Raw genomic sequence first — 25,018 nt, 5'->3', positions numbered from 1 at the left:
GAATTTAATACAATTCTAAGTATGATTCTTAAATTTTTATTTTCTAATTGTTTTTACAATTAGCTTTTTATCAATCTAACTTTTTTGTACATTGATCTTGTATACCGTCATTTTCCCAAATTTACTTATGTTTTAATAGTTTAAGAGCAGACTTTTTGGACCTTATATTGACACATTATGTTGTCTGCAAATAATGACAGTTTAATTTCTTCATTTCTAATCACTGTACCTTTAACTTATTTTTGGTGCAAATTTTGTTTATCTGTAGATTCTGGTCTTACTTCATTAGACTTTTCTTGAAAAATTTTTTTTTTTTTGAGACAGAGTTTTGCTCTTGTCACCCAGGCTGGAGTGCAGTGGCGTGATCTCGGCTCACTGCAACCTCTGCCTCCCAGGTTCAAACAATTCTCCTGCCTCAGCCTCCTGAGTAGCTGGGATTACAGGCAACTGCCACCATGCCCAGCTCATTTTTGTATTTTTTAGAAGAGACGGGGTTTCACCATGTTGGTCAGGCTGGTCTTGAACTCCTGAGTTCAGGTGATCCACCCGCCTTGGCCTCTCAAAGTGCTGGGATTACAGATGTGAGCCACCACTCTCGGCCTTCTTGAATTTTAAAAAATAATTTTGCTGGGTGTGGCGGCACACACCTGTAATCCCAGCACTCTAGAGGCCAAAGTGGGAGGATTACCTGAGTTTAGGAGTTGGAAGACAGCCTGAGTAACATAGCAAGAGCCTGTCTTTAAAAAATAAATGTATACATACATGTATAATTCTATATTTCTTCTTTAAAGAGATCAATTATATACATTGGATTTTCTTGGTTTGCTTTCCAAGTCTAAAACTTTTTTGTAGTCATTTAAACCTTTTATTTTCTGTTTTATTTTTCTTGATTCTATTTTCTATTTGTTGCTATGTTTTGGCAAAGAGAAGTTATTACTAAAATGGTATCCCTATTAGAACCATTAAAGAGGAGTATGCAGGAAACGTAGGTAGGACATCTGTTTCAACCTGTGCATTGGTGACCAGTCTCTGAGTTGTGCGTTTGTATCGCCCCTGTATTTGTGTACTTTAACAATTGTGTAAATAATAACTTCATAATGTCTTCTAAAAAAAAAAGTCTGTTTTCCTCTTTAATGGTTCTGATAGGGGCAGCATTGTAGTAATAATTTCATTTGTTATTCAATATCCTTTTGAACTCTGGTAGCTAGTATTTTATAACTTTCATTTTTTTAAACTATGTATTTCCTTAATGCTTATATTTGTGCTTTGTACTCTTGTTTTAGAGGAGCAGTTTCTTCATAAATATTTAAAATTATTGGCTTTTCTTTTTGGCCACAATTTTTATTGGCTTCATAGCAACATTTTTATAGTCACTGTTCTTAATATGCTATTTCCTCCCTGAAACTTTTTTTCTTATAGTTTCTGCTTCAATATCATGCTGTTTCTCTTTTGATTATTTCTCACATTTGAACAAGTTAAGTTCTTTCTGTACTTTTTTTTGCAAAAAGGTTTTCTGGAGGAAGGGCTAGGGTCATTCAAACCAGCAGGGATTCTCTTGGTTAACACTAAAGTTCTTTAGAAGTTTGCTACTCAATATGTGGTTTGTGGCCCAGCCGCCCTGGCATCATCTGGGGGCCTGCTAAAAATGCAGACTCTCAAGGCCCACTCCAGATCTACTGAATTTGAATCTTCATTTTCAAAAGATCCTCTGGTGATTCACAGGCTCATTGAAGTGTGAGAAGAAAGAGGGCTTTCTTTTTTGTCCTTAACAATTCTTAATCTTAGGTGAATGTTATGACTTTGAGTCTCAGGAGTGAGGCCTTTTCAGTGATTTTACTTCTCTCCTACCAACAGATTTCTTTTGCTTATTACTTGGTGTTTCTTAGACTGATTGGGGGTGGGAAAAAGGCTTTTTTGGTTGTTTTTATGCATTATTAGTCTTAGGCAGGTGTTATCACCCTGAGTCTCAGGAGTAGGGGTTACCTTGACCCTGCCCTAAGAATAGGAGACATCTAATAGTATTGGTATGTGATCCTGGGCCCAGAACTTTTTCCTTCCCCTATTCCAGGGGATAGAAGATATTTTTTCTTTTACCCTTCCTTGGACTGCAATGTATCTTTACTTGTGCCCTAGGGTGACAGTTATATATAGTAATACATATAAATGGCTATTACTAAAAAGTTAAAACACAACAGATGCTGGCAAGGCTGTAATGAAAAAGGAACACGTATATGCTGTTGGTGGGAATGTAAATTGGTTTAGCCCCAGTGGAAAGCAGTTTATAGATTTGTCAAAGAAATAAAAATGAACTACCATTCCACCCAGAAATCTCATTTCTGGGTATGTACCCAAAGGAAAAGAAATCATTCTACCAAAAAGACACCTGTACTCATATGTTTATTGCAGCACTATTCCAATATCAAGACATGGAAACAACCTAGGTACCCATCAATGATGCGTTGATAAAGAAAATGTGGTACATATACACCATGGAATACTACACAGCCATAAAAAGAATAAAATCATGTTTTTGGCAACAAAATGAATGCAACTGGAGGCCATTATCCTAAGTAAATTAATGCAGAAACAGAAAACCAAATATTGCATGTTCTCACTTATAAGCGGGAGCTAAACCCTGGATGCACACGGACACAAAGATGGGAACAACACACACTGGGACTCCAAAAAGACGAAAGGAGAGAGGGGGGCCAGGACCGAAAAACTCCTATAAGGTGCTATGCTCACTATCTGGGTGACAGGATCAATAGAAGCTGAAACTTCAGCATCACGCAATATACTCTTATAACAAATTTGCATGCATTTCCCCTGAATCTAAAATAAAAATTAAAATGAAAAAGAAATGTATGAGAGTTCTAGTTGTTCCACATCTTTCCTAAAAGATGGTAAGATAAGTGTCTAGGGAACATACTCTGCTTCCACTATCCCAACTTGCATCACTCTAGTGTATATTTGGGGTGGGAAGAAGAAGAATTTGAATAAGGTATTAGGTTGGATTTTTTTTTTTTTAAATTTAATTTGAAATGGAGTCTTACTCTGTCACCCAGGCTGGAGTGCAGTGGCGTGATCTCAGGTCACTGCAAGCTCCGCCTCCCAGGTTCATGCCATTCTCCTGCCTCAGCCTCCCGAGAAGCTGGGATTACAGGCACGTGCCACCACGCCTGGCTAATTTTTTTCTATTTTGAGTAGAGACAAGGTTTCACCGTGTTAGCAGGATGGTCTTGATCTCCTGACCTCGTGATCTGCCTGCCTCCGCCTCCCAAAGGGCTGGGATTACAGGCGTGAACCACTGTACCCGGTCAAGGTTGGATTTTTAAAGAGATTAAATTCTTAATAGTAGAATGAAACTAGTCTAACAACTAACTAGCTGAAAATATACATAAGTCTGCCCAAGATGTCATCAAGAGAAATACTATGCAATGGGAAAAGGATTTTTTAAATGATCTAGTTGGTAATAGTTATTGGAAGAAACAAAACCACCTCATGCTCCAACAAGTTAGAATTTCTTGGTAAAAATTGCATGTAGTTGTTGAGTCTTCTAGTTTTTAAGTCTTGCATTTTTTTCTAATAGTTTCTTTGTCTTTCTGTGTTGCATTTTGGGGATACAAACTTAATTTTTGCTATTGTGGCTGTAATGAAATTAACGGTCCTTATTGTGAAATCTCACCAATGCTAGAGCTTATATACATGAAATCTTCATTTATGGGCATCATTCTAAATCTTGTGATTTTTTTCTTGCTAAAATTCTTATCATGTAATTGTCTTGTATGGGTACAACCAATATCAATTATTACAAGTGAAATCTGGCTACTCCTTAGAAAATAAGAAACTTAAATCTCTGGCCTACTTTCTGCTCATATCTCTGCTGAATCTGTTGAACCACAGCTTGAGATCTAAAGGGTACTTAGGAAACTGGAGAAGAAAGTGGTTTTACACACACTGTGGTGTTATTTGGTTGTAGGCCACTGCACACAATTTGAATTTGTAAAGATAGAAAGGACTGTGTATTTTGGCAATACCATATATCATAGACATTTCTCCAGGTTAGATCATTTGGTCTAGTTCATCCTTTTAAGTCACTGTGTAATACTGGGTATCACACTATTTATACAACAACACAGTATTTGTTGGCTATCAGTTTCAATTTTTTTGCCACAACAAACTATGATGCAATAAACAGCTGTATGCATATATGTCCCAAGGGGTAGAGCTGGATCAAGGAGTAAATGTACTTTTACTTTTAACAGATATAGTATTAATTTTAACAGATATATAATTCTACATTACTTTCTGAAAAGTTTCTACTTTACATAAGCCTGAAGATATACTCAATGCCACTGTCTTGGGAAAGCACCCAGATACTGCTAAATAGAGACACAGGATTTTCATTTCTGTAGCTAGAAACTTATCTGTGGATGAGTTGGGAAAATTGGTTCAAATTTGGGAGGGCCAAACTGGGAACCATCAGATTCTAAACTCCAAATGGGAATACACTCAGCCATTTAAGGGAATAATTCAATTTGCTTTGTAAACCTGAGAATATGTTAAAAAAGAAAATTTTATGGGACATCTTTTTGTTGTCAATACACTGGATGCTCACTGGAGATCCATTTCACATGAAGCTAAGTCACATAGACTCAAATTAATTCAAATCAATTAATTATGCTTTTTGTTGTTGTTCATTTATATCTCTGTTCAATTAATAAATCTACTAACTGCGTAATTACCTTCCACCAACACAAGATAGGCATAGGGGCTTCAAAACTGAATAACCCCTGCCCTTGAGGGACTCACAGTCTGTTGTAATCACAGGATCTAAATGGCCACTGAATCCAAAGTTTTACATGTATCTACTTTTACCTGTATCTAAGACCAGGCTGATAAAAGTAAGTTTGAGCTGTCAACATATGCTTGACTATGGGATGATTTAACAGGTGTATTGATCCATTCAGTCTTGTAGCCAGTCCAAATGGAATGAATTTATGACTTTGCCAGATTGCCTGGGCAGGTGGATAGTGTTCTTGACCAGATTGGCTCTAATCACACCTTTGCTCATTAGACCCACTTTTTTGTTGAAACAGCTTGAAGTCAATTTTCCTTCATTTGGAAGATGACATTATCATTTCCATAGGAGTAGGGATAATTATGAGACATTTATTTCAATCAAAATCAATTCATTTTAACACCTAGCACACTAAAAAAGTAGTAATTTTGAAACAAAACTCTGACAGTTTTATCTGTGGAAAATATTTAAAAACCTATTATAATTGGGGAAAAAATCCTAATGAACCTACCAGGCTTGCATGCACACCTCTCCTAATCATCTCTGCCACTCTCTTCCTCACTCTTTGCTCTTTGGTTTTTGTAATGCATTAAGCCCTTTCTTCTTCATGTTATTTTATCTCTCTTGTTCTCTTTCTTTTGTTATTATCATAATGAACAGAAAAATGAAATAGAATAGCATTCTAGAAGTGGATACGAGCCTAAAGAGTGTTAATCTAATTTGTCTGCTTTTGTAGACAAGGGAACTAAGGCACAGGAACTTCAGCTGTACTTCAAGGTGCTATCTTTGGTGAGAGAGGTGCTTCCGGGGTTTCAGCGGTTATGTTTAAAGCAAAGGTGCAGAGTCCCACAAACCCCCTATGCAGGGGCTTCAGTGCCTGCTGGTGTTGCCGGGAGCCAAGCATTCATATTTTTTTAACTGTTGTAGATTAGGTTCTGCAGGAAACACTGCAATAGAGATTAGTGTGCAATGGGATCAACATCTGTGGAAGGGAAGGAAAGAAGGGCAGGATTTAGCAAAGAAAGAAGCTGAGTTGTGAGGCAGACTCCCTGAAGGCTTCAATGGACTGAAGGCGGGGATGACCCTTCAGAGATGTCCTGACCTTCAGAGTGGGGGCCAAGCCCTTATCCTCTGCCACTGATCAGTTAGTAGATACAGCTGCCCCAGGTGAAGCAGTCCTTTTAGAGGCTAACAGCTCAGGGCTTTCTGGCAACAGCACTCCCAAAATCTTCATTCCTGAAATTTTTTCATTCTTGAAGGTAGATCTGGACAGCTTAACACATAGGTCACCAAACTGAGGTTTTCTTAGAAACTCTACGTCCCCAGGGATGTTAGAGATGACCTCTCCTTCACAAATTGATTTGCCTGTTCTTTGAAGGCAGTCCCTTATCTTAAGATTCTGCCATTAAGCCTCCTTAAGATGAGGACACAGATTATGCTCAGAATCTCAGTCTTACTGCCGTGGCCCTGTTCCCATCTTCCCACATATTCTGGCTCCTCACTATTCTCAATTTTCAAAGCTTTAATCTTCTGTTTTCTTCTTTCAGGACTACTTTTTCCCCTGAAGTCTCCTCTGTCCTTCAAATAAGTTGTTTCTGAATGTATCAGCTCTAGCAGCTGTCAGTGATTCCCAGACTGGTCTGAATGCAAAGGTGAACCAAGCTTAGAACCATCAAAACGTACTGCTTTACTCTGCCTTCTCTCCTGTCACCACAGATGAGATCTTTGCACTTCTGTTCAAGACAGGAGAGCTCCAGATCTTATCCCTTTATACGTATTCAATCTATTCCCTTCCTTTCTTTTTGTTATTTTCCAGCTTTATTGTGGTGTGATTGATGAATAAAAATTGTGAGGGTAGTATATCCTGCTGCCTACTGGACTTTTCTACTTGGTTGACCTCAAACTCACATGTTTCAGATTGAACTCATCATCCAATCCTCTATTTTGTCTTTCAAATTTTGCTCAGTTGCTTATGCCAAAACTTAGTTGTCACTCTTGCCTTATTCTCTTCTCCCAGATTTCCATCAATCACCAATCCAATTGCCTATACCACTTAATTTTTCCGAAGCTTACCCACTGATCTCCTGGTTAACTTTAACAGCCTCCTCAAATCCATTCTCCCTACTGCTTCCACAGTCAAGTTCCTAAAAGACAAATTTGAGGAAGGAATGAAAGAAACTCTGCCCTAAGCATGAAGTTTTGCAATACCAGGCTGACGCTTAGAGATTACTGGGGGTTGGTTCTCTGGGGAGAGGCCCCTTAGGGTCCCTATGGTTTTAGGGATGCTACCTTAGGGACCCTCAATTGTGATGTTCCTGGATGATTTTATAACAGAAATTTACATTCTTCTTGGCAGTGATAGATATATTTATATTTCCATGCAAAAGAAAAGAGGGACTCTTTCAGAGAATATAAAGCATAAGCTTCTTTCTCTACCCTGGGGGATAGGAAATATTTAAAGGACATGTATAACTATAGAGACTTTCATGTCTAAAATATTAACTGTTTATGTATTATACTACTCCTGTGATGACCCTTACCGTCCTGCTCTCCAAAGTATAAATCATATTACAGTGTCCGAAGGGAATCCTGAAAGGCAAGAACATTGGGTATGCCTCTTCCTGGTAGAATACTTCATCAATTGCTATTTTTAAAAATATTATATATATTTGGATTTTGATGACAGCAAGATAGCCCTCTAGAAGTCCATAGTGCTTGTCCTCCCCATCCCCCACAAAGACAGCCAAAGCAATAATTAAACCACTATAAACCACTATATTTTGATAAAAATAAGGAGAGCACCAAAGTTTATCAAAGGAGCCACAGAAACCCTGGGTGGGCACAGAAACTCAGGAGAGCCACACACAGAACAGAAGGAAACACCTGGCCCCCATCACCCCATTCGCCAGCTGGGATCAGCTTGGAACCGGTAAGGACTTCTCCTTGCAGGGAAAAGGCAAGCAAGGTCACCTCAAAAGCCCTCATCAACACCTTGGACACCTATAGTCCTCACTGTTGCAGACCCCTGCAGTCCTCACAGGCACTAAGCCCAGCTAAGAGAGCTGCCTGGAGTCCATAGCTATACCTGTGCTCCCCTCTGTCACCAGTGGAGTTGACACTGTGCCCTGTGTCCCAGCCCCTGTCTCAGCCCCTGACTGTGGCGCATGCAGCTACGCATTACAATGCTGTGTTGAACCTGGGAATACTGCTGGAGTGTGTTTTGCTTTGGGGGTGAGTGACCACAGCATCCATTAACCTCTGGGGCTCCAAACTACCCCTACCCAGTGGCCCAACCTCTCTAACTGGTGAGCAGCTGTACCTACCCTTCCCATTTGCTGCTGCACCTCACCCCTTCAGGCTGGAGTTGAAGCTGCATACTCCTCCCCACGGAAACAGTGCTTTGGCAGACCTGCTCTATCTGCCCTTCCCAGTCGCTGCTGCACCTTCCCCCTAGGAGCCTGAGCTAAAGCTGCTCGCTCACTCCTGAGGAAACGTTGCCTCTACAGAGCTGCTCCAAAAACCTCTCCAGTTACTGTCTTGCTCTGCTCCACAGGACTTGAGCTGAAGCTATGTACTACCTCCCAGGGAAACAGTGCTTTGGTGAAGTCGTTCCATATACCCTTCCCAGTTGCTGCTGTGCTCTGCCCCTCTGTGTGTGAGCTGAAGCAGTAACCTGCTTCCTGGAAAAACAGTACCTTGACTGCTCAGAGCAGTCATGCCTCTCTGGAGCCTAAGCAGAAGCATGCCCTGCATCACAGGGAAATGGTGCCTGGACCACCCAGAGTGGTCAAGCCCCCCATTCCTTAGTTGAAATGACACATTGCCCCTGAGGAATTGGTGCCTAGGCTGAGTAGCTGTACATATCAAGGCTTAGCTATATTAGTACCCTGCATCCGAGGGAAACAGAGCAGTGCCTGAGCTTAGACACCATGTTCTAGAGACCAAACAACTCAAGTACCCTGCTTCCCTGGAGCTGGACTAGCCTCCTAGGGCATGAGCTGCTGAGACACCCCTCATTCCCAGGAAGTTGAGTCATCACTGTGCTGCTCCCTATCTGCCAGGTCCCATACAACAGCTGTGATCCACCATTCTGGAGTCTGTGCTGTCACTACACCTGCCTCACAGAGTCTGGGATACTCCCACCTTTCCAAGGTCTAGAATCACCACCACATGATTTCTCATCCCCTGGGACCTGAGTTGCCACTGAACCTTATTGGTTCTGGTTCCCAAATTGCAGCTGGACCTTGTTCCCTGGACCAAAACCTCTGAAGCACCCCTTCTTCCCCAGAACTAAGCCAGTGTTATGTCCTAATCTCCAGAGTCAGAGTCATAGATACAACCTGGCTTTCTAGGCCTGAGCTGCTAGGGGGTGCTTCAGAGTCACAGATACTGTTGGTAGTCTATATCCAACCCCACTACAGAGGGTGAACCTGCACACCAAAACCCGAGTTGGTCGCACAATAGATTCCTGAGACCCTGAGCTTAGTACTCCAGCTCCACAGATGCTCTGAGCACATGCAACTGGAACCGAGCACTGCTACAGCTGCTTGTAGGCCATGTCAGACCTGATACCAGGAGGAGACACTTCAGCTACCTCTCCCCATTATGGGAAAAATGAGAAAAGGAGGCCCTCCAAAGCCCTTGATACAGAGTACCTTAAGTGCTTAAGTAAGTAACCCATGCCACCATTGCCACTGCCACAAGCTTCTACAGGCCACATCACTGAGGCACCCACAGTTATTGCTGATGTTGATTGCAGTTGAACAAATTGCACAGAGACTACACCACCTACATTTACTCAGAACCAGAGTCACCACACCTTTCTCAATAGCCACACAAAGACACAACTGCAGGTGAAAGTCCTTTTCTATGAAAGCCCCTCTATAAAGTTTGGAAGATGCAATTTTTCCACCAGATACAGAGACACAAAAGACATGAAAAAATAAGGAAATATGAGACCACCAAAGGAACACAATAACTTTTTAATAACAGGCCTCACAGGAAAAAAGATCTATGAGTTGCCAGAAAAGGAATTCAAAATAACGATCTTAAGGAAACTCAGTGAAATACAAGAGAATACATATAGAAGATTCAACAAAATCAAGAAAACAATTCATGATATGAATAAGAAATTTAACACAGTGACAGATATCATAAACAGAAATCCTGCAGCTGATGGATTCAATGAATGAAATAAAAAGTACAACAGAGAACTTCAATAGCCAGACTAGATCAAACAGGAGATTGAATATTGAACTTGAAGATCAGTTATTTGAAATTACTCAGTGAGTGAAAATAAAAATAAAAAAATAAAAAAGAATGAAAAAGGCCTATAGAACTTATGTGACACCATTAAGCAAACAGACATTTATATTATGAGAGATCTGAAAGAGATGGGAAAATGCATAGAAAACCTATTTAACAAAATAACAGTTAAAAGCTTTTGAAGTCTTGGGAGAGATATGAAGACCCAGATCCAGTGAGCTCAATTGCCCAAACATATTTAACCCCAAAAGATCCTTCCTGAGGCACATTATAGTCAAACTGTTAAAAGTCAAAGATAAAAAGAGAATTATAAAAACATCAAGAGAAAAGCATCAAGTCACACATAAGGGAATCCTCATTAGACTTACAGCAGGTTTCTCTGCAGAAACTCTACAAGCAAAGAGACAGTCATATTTTCAAAGTGCTGAAAGAAAATAATTGGTGGCCAAGAATACTCTACCAAGAAAAGCTATCCTTCAGAAGTGAAGGAGAAATAAAGTTTTTCCAGACAAGCAAAAACTGAGGGAATTCATCACCACTAGACTGACCTTTCAAGAAATGCTCAAGGGAATCCTACAAACATTGATAGGTCCAACAATACCACCATCATAACACCCTCCCCCTCCCCCCCACCAAATCGTTGCTGACAAATTGTTGCTGATCCCATTGCCTGCTGATGACACTTACTCTGTTGCTTTGCTTCTTAGGTAACAGACTCATAGGAAAAAAGATAATTTCTGTATATCACACTTTCCATTTCCCACTTCAAGGGTTTCAGTGGATTTTTTTTTTTTTTTTGCATGACTCAGGGGACTGGGACGTCTGTGTAGGCTTATAACAATGCCTTTACAGTCAGGTTCTCAGCTTGTTCAATGAAGGGATTGTCAGTTCTGAGAAGACTTATTCATTAATAGAGTGTGTGACTATTTACTCCTTGACTTATTTTAAGAGGGTAAGTATATCCCTTTTCCCCTCACTCTTGGACTCAAGAATCAGTTCCAAAGGTATGCAAAGCCCTTGAAGTGATTTATTTATGGACTTCCCTGTCCATATTTCTATTTATTCATCCTCTCTTTCACAAACATTTGAAATCCTGTCTCATTTATGTGACACATTCATGTCCAGGACTATATATAACTATTTATCCTCTACAATATTTATGATTTTGCTCCATTCATTACATCCTAGTTCTACTTCTGTCCAGTCCATCTTGCAAAAATAAGTAATGCAACTTTATTGTTTCTCAGCTTTCATCTCACCTCCTTGTATTCATATAATAATTTAAAGTATAGCATGCTTTATGTATAGAGCATTTGTGTGTTGAATCACCATCATTCTTTGACCTCCTTCTCCTATAAACAGTACCTTCATTTCCCTTGGGGAATTTTTTTTAATTAAACATTTTCAGGTATGCATAGTTAGAATTGATGCTGTACCTGCTTATAGTATAGGATGCCATGAAAATTGCATATTAGGTAGCATTTCTCATCTCATTCACAGCCACAGTGTCTGGTTTATAGGTGGATACTCATGTAATCCCACCATAGTAAATGATATAGGAGGGGTTCTTGGATTAGTTTTTGCAAATGAAAACCCTTTCCTCAGGATAACTGGTACATTGCCCACTGGATACAGAGAAGATCTATCCCTAAGTGTTGTTAGCAGCCTTATTGCCACTAAGGGGAAAATATTCATTGAGAATAGAACCTACTCTAGGAAAGCAGAGATGAGAAATATAGAAATAAAGAAATCCAGGTCCTGGCAACATTATCTGAGTTCTGGATAAAGCCAAGCCTGCAGATTCATTCATCCCTATACTTTGCTGGAACTGAGCTAATAGTTTTATTGATTGCTCAAATCAGTGTGAACTTAACTCTGAGTCCTCTGATTGTTACATATACCTTGTGAAGTTAATAACATTATCTTGATTTTATTAAAAAATAGAGCCAGAGAAGAGACATGATGCTCAAAGTCATATTAGTTCAGATGTTTTGACTTCAAGTTAAAAAGTTTCAACTATAAAATTATCTGAAAGACTTTCCCCCTAAATTTAGTATTTCTATATTACTACTAGAAAATTTAAGTTTTGGTATCTCCAGACTTTCCACAAAGTAACTTCAATTTACTTGCCATAACACATTTCCTACCATTGTGCAAGCTGTCTGTCTTGTCCAATCAGATTCTCTGTCCAAATCACTCTGCCTTTACTCACGCTCACATTCTTTTCTCCCTTCTCAATTTGTGCCTATTTATTAACATTTATTCAGTCTCTGCTTTCATTTCTTAATGGGGAAGGTCTTGGTGGAATTGGGTCTCTCATGTGAAGAGGTGTTAATTCCCAATGGAAATCTGGAAGAGCAGTATTCCAAGTTTGTGCAGTGGAGCTTCCTTATCCCCATACAAGAGAGTCTGTATAAATTGTGTGTAAGTTCTCCAGAGAAGATTTCTCTCAGGGCATACAATTTAATGCAGTATAATCTACAATCAATGCATTGAATCCCTAAGTTGTATTTATGGAAGTGCTTTTTAATTGAAGAGGTAACACATAAATGGGATGAAAATCAGGGACAGTGAATAGATAAGGATCTGAAGATTCTGCTTTGGCACTTGTTGGTGGGTTTGCCATCTGTAGTTATCCTCACTGTTAATTGGAGGTACTTATCAAGTGATAACTCAATGCTCAGGTAAGAAAGTCAATTGCTGTGCCCTTCATATTCACATAAAAGTTTGAACAGTAATTAGATCTATAAACGGTTTGCTTGCACAAATCATCAATTCTTAAAGGTATGTAGTTGAGGGAGCGGGGTGAAGGTGGTCAGAAATAAGTCTAATTGGGTAGAAAGACGAAACCCTGATGAGGGAGTTATTTGCCCAAGATCATACAGAAAGTTAATGCCAGAGCCAGTAGAACATGTCAGTGAGGTAGTTAAATCAGCATTATGTTGTTTTATGATAAAGGGAAAAGATGGAGCATTTCAGTTCAGCTTAAAAAAATTACTCACGAAGGCAGTAATTTAAATTTGTTCTATAACTGTGCTTTATCAGCTCCTTAAAAGTTGTCTATTTTTAGTAGGATATTCTAAATTTTCTCATTTTACAAACGTACTTGGTTTTATAGGCCTGGAGCTGAAAATGTAGTTTTGTCTATTAAAATGATACTTAGGTGCTTTTTTTTTTTTTCCTGCCAAGTCTATTTTAGGAGGTTTCTTATATCCAAAATACTTTGTTATAGTTAATACATATATTTGGTTTTTAATATCACTATAGTCAGACTCAGTAAATCAATTGCCTTTTCCTCTCTGCTAATGTCCTAATAACATGAAATCAAGACGTCTTCAACTCGCTGTGTCCTTCTCTCCTCCTGGTTTCCTCTTGTTCCATAGTAAAATGCTGCTGATTTTCGAAGCATCACACGAAGGCCAGTTTAGAGCTCCATTCTAATACTAAGGTGTCATTGAATATCTTCTATTTGAGCAAGGAAGACTTCCTTATGCTTTTTCTCCTCTGCCTAATGGACCTTCCACCCATGCCATCTTGTGGTTATGGTTTCCCACCCTCACTGTCCATTCAGAAGTAATGTTTCCCTCATTTACATTCCTAAAGCAATTGTTATCATTCTAGTTCCCCTTAAATGCCGGCCTGAGAAGTGGGCGTTATATTCTACTGATAAGGGGAGACCCTGAAGGTTCTGGGAGGGAAGGTGATATTATTTTGTCAGAAATTTGAGGTACAGATTGGAGGAAGGGGTATAAGACATGGAATAGCCAGTTAGTTTCCGTTTAATGGTAGAGGAGGTGAAGGGAGAGGAAAAGAGGCAGTGAGGTGGAGCAGTGTCAGTGGGAATGGACTTGTGAAGCCAGGAGGACTCCAGATTTTAAAGACATGTGGGCCCTGACAGTGAAGGGAATACTGGGAGACAAGGATTTTTGATCTGGTTGAGAGAAGATAGAATGAAGTTGCTTTGCCCTGAGAGGGGTTCTGGAGGGGCAGTTGGATTGGGAAGAAAATGGTCATCTCTGCATGGGACTGGCAGGCCCAAAGTGACTCAGGCAGCATGTGTGCTGCCTATGTGCCCACCACCACTATTCCATGTTCCCTTCAGCCCAGCTCCCATCTGATTGGAGTTGAGGCCTTGCAGCCTGCAGTTTGCAGCCTGCAGTTTTCTATCAACAAATGAGGGAAACACCTATGTCGGAGCCAGCAGGGATCATTCTCCTGCTTCCAACCCATACAGATGGGAACCCAAGTGCAGGAGAGGCAGAGACCCATCTTGGAGACAGTGGCAGAGTTAGGACTGCAGTCAAGTTCCAGACTAGCTCGCAATCCAGGTGTAACCAAAACGCGGGTTCAGTTGCTCTTTGCTTGCAGAATCCAATTAAGGGAAGAGGTATAGGCTCCTGCCTTTAAGGACACTGCTTCACTTTTTGGGGAGAAAGCAGGGGCTTTTAAAGGGGGACCTGGCATTAAGAGAGGGGAGAGAGAGCAACCTACCTAACAAAGATGTAGCCAGATAACATTTACTGTTATTTTGTACTTTAAAAAACAAGATTTCTAAACCAAAATACTTAACTTCTTTATTTGTATTTTAAAGATTCACTATTACAAGCCATTGGCCATTCTTCATAAGAACCAACCTGAAGTTCTGTCAAAATGAGCTTGTCATTACATCTGCCGTTAAGAATTCGAGACTCAAACTCACAGCTATGGGATTGTGACTTCATACTCGATATACCAGGTCCATAAAAACAATATTAAGGTTCAACTACTGAAATGAAAAGACAAAATCAAAGCTGTGTGGTTGAATTCATCCTCCTGGGCTTTTCTAACTTTCCTGAGCTCCAGGTGCAGCTCTTTGGCATTTTCCTAGTTATTTATGTGGTGACCTTGATAGGAAATGCCATCATTATAGTCATCATCTCCTTAAACTAGAGCCTCCACGTTCCCATGTACCTGTTCCTCCTAAATTTATCTGTGGTGGAGGTGAGTTTCAGTGCAGTCATTATGCCTGAAATGCTGGTGGTGCTCTCTACTGAGAAAACTACGGTTTCTTTTGTGGACTGTTTTGCACAGACGTATTTCATCCTTCTTTTTGGTGGGGCTGAATGTTTTCTCCTGGGAGCAATGGCTTATGACCGGTTTGCTGCAATTTGCCATCCTCTGAACTACCAAGTGATTATGAACAGAGGGGTTTTTATGAAATTAGTAATGTTCTCATGGATCTCAGGGATCATGGTGGCTACTGTGCAGACCACTTGGGTATTTAGTTTTCTGTTTTGTGGCCCCAGTGAAATTAATTATCTGTCTTGTGAAACCGCAGCAGTACTAGAGCTTGTGTGTGCAGACACCTTCTTATCTGAAATCTTTGCCTTCACAGGCACCATTTTGATTGTTATGGTTCCTTTCATGTTGATCCTCTTGTCTTACACTCGAGTTCTGTTTGCCATCCTGAAGATGCCATCAACTACAGGGAGACAAAAGGCCTTTTCCACCTGTGCCTCTCACCTCACATCTGTGACCCTGTTCTATGGCACAGCCAATATGACTTATTTACAGCCCAAATCTGGCTACTCACCGGAAACCAAGAAACTGATGTCATTGGCTTACACATTGATCACTCCTCTCCTGAATCCACTCATCTACAGCTTATGAAACAGTGAAATAAAGAGGGCTTTGATAAAACTATGGTGAAGAAAAGTGGTTTTACACACAGTCTGATTGTATTGAGAAGCTGAGTAAGATTTGGCCACTGCCTGAGTGAACTCTATTTAAATTTAATAAAGGGTGAAAACAGATTGCATTTTTGTATGAATATGTAAATTTGTTGAGTTTTTAACATTTGAAAATGTGTCTCCTTCAATAAAGAACTGCTGTCACTTGTTTTTAATAGATACATATGTTCTCATAATACGATACAACAGTTTATTCATTCATTTCTCTATTGTGAACATAGAAGTAGCTACTGGATTATTGTCATTAAGACAGTGCTTCAATAAATGCATTGTTCCATATGCTTATATGTACTGATGTCATTATACCTGTGTGATAGATTTGCTACAGTGAGGCTGATAGGATGAGGAGTATCTGTGCTTACAAATTTTATTAGCTATTGCAGAATTACTTTTCAAAATGATTATGGTTCTTTGACCTGAAGGTTCACTGTGCTTTGATAACAGGGTAGAGCTTCAAGAGACCAACAAATAGAGTGATGAGATTTTTATTTTTGGATTGAAGATTTGTTGCATGGATGAGTTAAAAAAAAAGAAAGTGCATCTATTTTTGGGGACCCAAAATGGTTCTACTTCATGAACTTACACAAATTATAATCCCAAACTGGATTTCTTTTGGTATCTTTCCAAATATTTATCCAATGTTGGTGACCAGACAGCTACATGGGAAGTTTTCCAAATATTCATATGATAATATCAGTATCTTTTTCATTTACAGACCACTGACTTAGAAACTTTTATGAAGTTTCCATTTGTAGTCTGTGATAGGAAAGTAAAATCATGGGACCCCAAACTCACTATGCCAAAAGGAAAAGTTAAGCTTGGAAACTGACTCAGGCAAAAAAACTGCCTTTCCTTTTGTTCCTATTAGCTACAAGACAGCAGGTCACCTATCTTCCCAGGTTACCTCCCTCAATTGTTTTTAAAAATAATTGGAATAAAACTGATACTGTGATGTCAATTAAGATTAGGTATACATATTCTGCTAAATGAAAGGGAGTCATTATAATTTGTGTATATTATTTGGGAATAAACAATATACATATATGTATCTATGCGTCTATTTAAACTGTTTTTAGTTTTATAATTGTTAAACAAATCCCTACTGATTTTTTACATGGTCTCTATTACATATGAAATTTGACATGAATATCTGAATTGTTTATTGGTATTATTTCAATTCATATAGAGTTGATTGAATTTGTGTTTAAGGAATTACAATATGAAATCAGATCACATTAATTCTAAATGTGTATGGGTATATTTGTATGTGGTCTGTGCACTGATTTGTAATTTTTTTGAGGTGATACATACTATCACTAGTAAATCTGGTTGGCCTTGTTAAATGAGTTCCATGTTGCTTGGGCTTCTGCATAGCCTTTCTCTCTGCTGCCGGCCATTTTGTTCTTGTGGTCATCATGCCAGCACTAGGGTGGCTGCTGACAGAAGTAGGCTAATTTGTCAACTGGGTGAGTCATTTTACCTATTGACCTGGTGCTAACACAAGATACAAAGACCTTCACACTTGATGCCCACTCCATTTGTCTATGAATATGCTTCTACCCTAGACCTCCCTGCTGCCAAACTCCCTATCTTTTCTTTCCAGATCAGGTCAATAAACTTTTGCTTATCCAGTCTTGCCTACCAGCCTCCTGGTCCAGCACCCTCAGAACCAGTACCATGGTTCTCCTTGTGTTGGCGAAGGTCTGTTAGACCTTGCAGCTGTTTTGCGATATTGTCCCATTCTTTCCTTATTTCTGTGGCTGAATTGTGCTGTGACTTAACCATATTTATAGGCCTGGTGTTGAGGAGAAGAGGTGAAGGCAGCTTCTGATGGTGCACCTCTTCAATAGTCTTCCTGCCCTGAATAGGGAGGGGTTGGTCACTTCTGCAGTATTAGAAAGCTTAGTGATATCTTGGAAGTCCAGATCTTTGGAGGCATCCAACTAGAATTCTTATCCCATGTGTCAAAGCCTTAGATTTTTCCAACTCTGGCTCCAGATTTGGCTTAACATAGCTACCTTGATTAAGCATGCAGGCATCATCGAAGTTCAGCCACTTTGACCACTGAACCCTGAAAATGATCTTCATCTTTTTCTGCCTGCCTGTTGCAAGAGATGAGGACCTCTTTGTGGGTGACTGACGCTCTGGCTCTCACATTTAGTTTTCAATGGTTTGTCAATTGACTCATCTTTTGTTATCTATCTGAAGATCAATGCAATGTAGTAATGTTTTAATCTGTTTGTATTGCTATAAAGAAATACCCGAGACTGGGTAATTTACAAAGAAGAGAGATTTATTTAGTTCATGGCTCTGCAGGCTGTACAAGAAGCATGGTGCCAGCATCTGCATCTGATGAGGACCTCAAGCTGCTTCCACTTATGGCTGAAGGGGAACGAGAGGCAGAGTATAGAGATCACACAGTGAGAGAGAAAGTGAAAAAAAGGGAAAGGGGGAAGATGTCAGGCTATTTTTTGTAACCATCTCTAGCAGAACTAACAAAGTAAGAACTCACTCACTCCCCTCATCACCCCAGGGAATCAATCTATTAATGAGAGATCCACCACCATGACCCAAACATCTCCCACTAGGCCCCACCTTTAACATTGGGGATCAAATTTCAACATGAAGTTTGGAGGGTCAACTAACCAAACTATAGCAAGTAACAACCATATAATTCAACTATGATTACGACTAGCAGTCTCTCATTGCCTCTGGACATTTCAATAGCTCAGTAATTGCACTGGCCAGTGCATCTCCCTCCAGGGTATAGAATTCCAAATCACCATTCCTGAAAGCTTTGGTTAGTCAACTGCTGTATTGTGCCAGTTGTCTGCACTCCACACACCAATCAGAATGGGAATCCTCATGACCAGCTGGGTCTCAAAGATTCAGTCTCCAAGCCCTATTTTACTGCCTGCTTTTACCAACAAATTTGAGTACCATCTGTGCTTACTGGGGACTCTAGGAAGCAGACATTCAGATGGAATTAGGAGTGCAAAGACCTGGGAAAGGAAAGGGGCCAAAACAGCACGGGCAGGAGGAGCCCTCTGACTGTCAAGCAGGCCTTGCATAGTCTTCTTTGAGCCCAAAAGGGAGCTCCGAATTGTCCATTAGAGGCAGCCTACGTAGGTCAAAAATGCCAGATATTTGCTTAGTCATTGACTGGGGCCTCTCCAAGAAGAGAGTGACCTTGACTCAAAAGCTGAGGCTGACCTTGAAGGAGCTAAGAGCTGTCAGCTAATCACATCCTTTGCAACTGTGCAAGTGTTTTCTCACAGAGGAATGTGAGCAGTGCACCTCCATGTCTGCCACAATGTAACTAAAGAGTTTGGTGTACAGATACTTTCAATTGGGAGAGGAAAAGTATACATTTGGAATGACAGCCCAAAACTCCACCAGAAGGAAGAAATCAATGCCTCTTAAAGTGGATTTAGTCTGCCACTACAGCAGACAGAAACAAAACAACTTATACGGATATTAGATGCATGCCAGTACCATTTATCCAGGATATAGTGGAAAGGTTGTTAATGGGTTAGAAATTAGAAATGTAAGTCTACATTCCTCATTATTGTTAATTGAATATGCATAAAATATAACTGATGTGATGGGCAGCATGGCTTAGTGGACATACAGCAAAAGTTGAATAAACCTGACTTCAAATACTAGAAGATGGTTCTGCCATCTTACTTCCACTTACAATAACTTTACTAGAACGTTCAGCTAGACTAGTAGTAATAATTAGAGTAGTTACAATAATGAAAAGCTAGGCCTTGCTTCAAGAGCATTACATGTTTCTCTAATTTAATCCTACAACAACTTTAAAAGATAGATACTATTCATATCTTCATTCTGTGAATCAATTTTTTTTTTTTAATGGAGTCTTGCTCTGTTGCCCAGGCTGGAGTGCAGTGGCTGGTGTGGAATGGCTCACTGCAACTTCCACCTCCAGGGTTCAAGCCATTCTTGTGCCTCAGCCTCCCAAGTAGCTGAGATTACAGGCGTGCGCCACCACACCCAGCTAATTTTTGTATTTTTAGTAGACATGAGGTTTCTTCAGGTTGGCCAGGCTGGACTCAAACCCCTAAACTCAGGCGATCCACTCACCTCAGCCTCCCAAAGTGGTGGGATCACAGGCATGAGCCACCATGCCTGGCCCGTTGAATCAATTCTTGAAATATTTTTAATTCCTTAGAGACATCAAATATGCATGTACTGGATCCTTTTTGTTAGCCTTCCAAGTCTGTATTTTTCGCCCTAGTTATTTTAAATTCTATTCATTTATGTTTATTTTGCTTGAACTATTCTGTCCTCTCTTTAATCACTGTATTTCAGCAGTATCTATTCTCTTTATCCATGCTTTCAGTATGGACATCATATTTATGATTTTTAAAAATTCAAGGCTGGGCACGGTGGCTCATGCCTGTAATCCCAGCACTTTGGGAGGCTGAGGCAGGCGGATCATGAGGTTAGGAGATCAAACACAGGAAATAATTAAACAAGATCCCTTGTCAAGTAATACACAGAAACTAAAGAGGAAAAAGAGAAGCAAATAAGGTATAAAGAATATTCACTGAAAAAGTTGGCACAGAGGCCTGGCCCTTAGCCATAATTTTGGTGACAATTTTCATCTGCTTTGTGCCAACTTTTTAAGTGAATATTCTTTATACCTTATTTGCTTATTTCCTGTATTTGAAAAAGGTGTGTTCTTTTTTGACTGGTTTTATACAAGATGTTTGTTTGGAGAAGGGGCCAGGCCATGATTCAAGTCAGCATGAATTACCCATGGTTAACAGAAACATTCTTTACAAACTTGCTTTTCTAATGTGGGTCACACAGATTTCATGAATTCCAATCTTCATTTAAATAAGATCTTCAGTTGATTTGGGTGCACTCAAAGTTCGAGAAGCACTGCTGTATAACACAACGTCAATTTTCATACTGAAGATGAGTTATTTTTTCCTCTACTGCTCCCTTGCCATCAGATAAGTGGAGTTCACATTACTCCATATTGTCTTATTGACAGATAGCTTCCTGAAACTAGGGTATATTTCTGTGATTGTTCATCCATGCCTACATGCTTCTTAATTGTGTGACAACAGGTCCAGGGGAGCCCTTCCTACCAGCCTCTTTTCCAAACAGACATCCTGCATAAACCCTGTCAAGAAAAAGCACACCTTTTTCTAAAATGAGAGATAATTAAAATAAATCCCACATCAGAGTAATACATAGGAACTAAAGAGGAACAGGAAAAGCAAATAATGTATAATGAATATTGACTAAAGGAAAGTTGCCATGGAGTAGATGAAAATCGTCATGGTTGCAAACAAGAAAATGATGGTTTTTGACCTTCAGGATGTGCCACTGCAGAGATTCTTAAATTTTAGCATGCATCAGACTGTAGGGGTGGAAAAATTCCATATCCTTTCTCTTAAGGTCCTGCCTGAGCTTGAAAATTTAATTGATGTAAGATAGAGTAACAAGAGAAAAGTATAATACAGTTTGACATGGCATGTGAGGCTTCGTAAAGAAATAAAGACCCCGGGACTCAGAGTCACTTTCTTATATACTGAATTGGACAAAGAGGAGTAGACTGTGAAGAAGAATTCATTTATGTGGGGAGGCTTAAAAGCTAAATTATTTGAACAAAGTCTGTATGAAATTCTCCTGGTCTTGACTTCTCCTTGAGGATAAAAATGTTGCATTTTCCACATGGGAATTTCATGTTTTGTTTTAAGAAGCAGCAGAAGGTCAGTGATTTCCTTGGCACCTGCTGTCTTTCAAGTGCCTTTAATTTAAATAGTGACTATGTCAGTGTAGCCTATTTTAACTGCTTCAATAATCACCTGAACTGATACTAAAACACAAATTGTTGGGAGCCACACACAGAGTATCTGTTTCAGTAGATCTGCTGTAAACTCTGATAATTTGCATTTTTAACAAGTTCCCTGGTGGTTCTGATGCTTTTGATCCAGGAACCACACATTGGGAACCACAGCTCCGAAAAACTTTGCTGTTCTGCTTCATCTGAACTGCCCCTGCAGCATTCCCTTTGCAGGACACACACTTTCTTTTGACCTCACTGTATTTGGCAGTCCTTTCCCATATTGTAACTTAGGTTAAGATATGTCCAATTTTTTTTTTTTTTTTTTTTTTTTAATATAAAGGTTGGGGCAGGGAGTGGTGGCTCATGCCTGTAATCCCAGCACTTTGGGAGGCCAAGGTGGTTGAATTACTTGAGGCCAGGAGTTCAAGATTAGCCTGGCCAACATGGCATAACCCTGTCTCTACTAAAAATACAACAACAACAAAAAAATTAGCCAGGCATGGTGGCGCACCCCTGTAATCCCAGCCACTCAGGAGGCTGAGGCAGGAGAATCACTTGAGCCTGGGAGGTGGAGGTTGCAGTGAGCCGAGATTGTGCTGCCGCACTCCAGTCTGGGTGACAGAGTGAGACTCCATCTAAAGAAAAAAAACAAAAAACAAATAAACAAACTAATATACATATATAGATGGGTTAGGTTTATTTTTCTTATTAATATTTTAGGTTTATTTTTCTTATTAATATTTATTTGGGGTAATTTCTATAAGGACCGTTGGGGGGTAATTCATATAAGGACAGTGCCATCTCTACCTTGCCATTTAAAAGTCTGAACTTCATTTTTTTAAAAAAATTATACTTTAAGTTCTGGGGTACATGTGCAGAACGTGCAGGTTTGTTACATAGGTAGACACATACCATAGTGGTTTGCTGCACCCATCAACCTGTCATCTACATTAGGTATTTCTCCTAATGCTATCCCTCCCCTAGCCTCTGATCCCTCACAGGCCCCAGTGTGTGTTGTTCCTCTCCCTGTGTCCATGTGTTCTCATTGTTTAACTCCCACTTATGAGTGAGAACATGTGGTGTTTGGTTTTCTGTTACTGTGTTAGTTTGCTGAGAATGATGGTTTCCAGCTTTATCCATGTCCTTGCAAAGGTCATGAACTCATCCTTTTTTGTGGCTGCATAGTATTCCATGGTATATTTGTACCACATTTTCTTTATCCAGTCTATCATTGATGGGCATTTGGGTTGGTTCCAAGACATTGCCATTGTGAATAGTGCTGCAATAAACATAAGTGTGCATGTGTCTTTATAGTAGAATGATTTATAATCCTTTGGGTATATACCTAGTAATGGGATTGCTGGGTCAAAAGGTATTTCTAGCTCTAGATCCTTGAGGAATCGCCAGACTGTCTTCCACAATAGTTGAACTAATTAATACTCCCACCAACAGTGTAAAAGCATTCCTATTTCTCCACATCCTCTCCAGTATCTGTTGTTTCCTGACTTTAATGATCTCCAATCTAACTGGCATGAGATGGTATCTCGTGGTGGTTTTGATTTGCATTTCTCTAATGACCAGTGATGATCAGCTTTTTTTCATATGTTTGTTGGCTGCATAAATGTCTTCTTTTGAGAAGTATCTGTTCACATCCTTTGCCCACTTTTTGATGGCTTTGTTTGTTTTTTTCTTGTAAATTTGTTTAAGTTCCTTGTAGATTCTGGATATTAGCCCTTTGTCAGATGGATAGATTGCAAGAATTTTCTCCCATTCTGTAGGTTGCCTGTTCACTCTCAAGATAGTTTATTTTGCTCTGCAGAAGCTCTTTAGTTTAATTAGATTCCATTTGTCAATTTTGGCTTTTGTTGCCATTGCTTTTGGTGTCATCCTGATACCAAAACCTGGCAGAGACACAACAACAACAATAACAAAAAGACAATTTCAGGTCAATATCCCTGATGAATATTGATACAAAAATCTTCAATAAAATACTGACAAACCGAATCCAGCAGCACATCAAAAAGCTTATCCACCACAATCAAGTCACCTTCATCCCTGGGATGCAAGGCTGGTTCAACACATGCAAATCAATAAGTGCAATCCATCACATAAACAAAACTGATGACAAAAACCACATAATTATCTCAATAGATGCAGAAAAGGTCTTCGATAAAATTCAACACTTCTTCACACTAAAAATTCTCAGTAAATTAGGTATTAATGGAACATATCTCAAAATAATAAGAACTATTTACAACAAACCCACTACCAATATCATAGTGAATGTGCAAAAGCTGGAACCATTCCCTTTGAAAACCGGCAGAAGACAAAGATACCCTCTCTCACCACTCCTATTCAACATAGTATTTGAAGTTCTGGCTATGGAAATCAGGCAAGAGAAAGAAATAAAGGGTATTCAAATAAGAAGAGAGGAAGTCAAATTGTCTCTGTTTGCAGATGACGTGATTGTATATTTAGAAAACCTCATCATCTAAGCTCCAGGTTTCCTTAGGCTGATAAGCAACTTCAGCAAAGTCTCAGGATACAAAATCAATGTGCAAAAATCACAAGCATTCCTATACACCAATAATAGACAAATAGAGAGCCAAGTCATGAGTGAACTCCCATTCACAATTGCTACAAAGAGAAGAAAATACCTAGGAATCCAACTTACAAGGGATGTGAAGGACCTCTTCAAGGAAAACTACAAACCACCGCTCAAGGAAATAAGAGAGGAGAAAAACAAATGGAAAAACATTCCATGCTTATGGATAGGAAGAATCCATATCATGAAAATGGCCAAACTGCCCAAAGTAATTTATAGATTCCATGCTACCTCCATCAAGCTACCAATGACTTTCTTCACAGAATTAGAGAAAACTACCTTAAATTTCATATGGAGCCAAAAAAAGAGCTCTCATAGCCAAGACAATCCTAAGCAAAAAGATCAAAGCTGGTGGCATCACGCTGTCTGACTTCAAACTATACTACAAGGCTACAGTAACCAAAGCAGCATGGTACTGGTACCGAAACAGATATATAGATCAATGGAACAGAACAGGGGCCTCAGAAATAATGCCACACATCTACAATCATCTGACCTTTGACAAAGCTGACAAAAACAAGCAATGGGGAAAGGATTCCCTACTTAATAAATGGTGTTGGGAAAACTGGCTAGCCATGTGCAGAAAACTGAAACTGGACCCCCTCCTTACACCTTATACAAAAATTAACTCAAGATGGATTGGAGACTTAAATGTAATATCTAGAACTATAAAAACCCTAGAAGAAAACGTAGGCAATGCCATTCAGGATACAGGCATGGGCAAACACTTCATGACTGAACTTCCTTTTCTATTTTTAAAAATCTTGCTTTTATTTATTACAAAGTTAATTTAT

The 25,018-nt window shown here is 39.5% G+C and overlaps 1 protein-coding gene across 1 annotated transcript; it reads left to right on the top strand.

The window, feature by feature from the left end:
- Nucleotides 1-13,209: 13,209 nt before the first annotated feature.
- LOC110742454 (olfactory receptor 10A3) lies at nt 13,210-19,661 on the top strand. Its single transcript, XM_021933836.2, has one exon. It carries the CDS (start codon nt 15,011-15,013, stop codon nt 15,713-15,715), a length of 705 nt encoding a protein of 234 aa, XP_021789528.1. The 5' UTR covers nt 13,210-15,010; the 3' UTR covers nt 15,716-19,661.
- Nucleotides 19,662-25,018: the final 5,357 nt, after the last annotated feature.

The sequence above is a fragment of the Papio anubis genome, chromosome 12 (genome assembly GCF_008728515.1).
Source record: "Papio anubis isolate 15944 chromosome 12, Panubis1.0, whole genome shotgun sequence".
NCBI lineage: Eukaryota > Metazoa > Chordata > Mammalia > Primates > Cercopithecidae > Papio > Papio anubis.
The sequence above is the reverse complement of the archived record's forward strand: the minus strand, read 5'-3'. Positions and strand labels throughout refer to the sequence as shown.

Excerpts from the sequence above, each read along its gene's own strand:
- LOC110742454 (XM_021933836.2), top strand. The coding sequence starts at position 15,011 with ATGTACCTGTTCCTCCTAAATTTATCTGTGGTGGAGGTGAGTTTCAGT.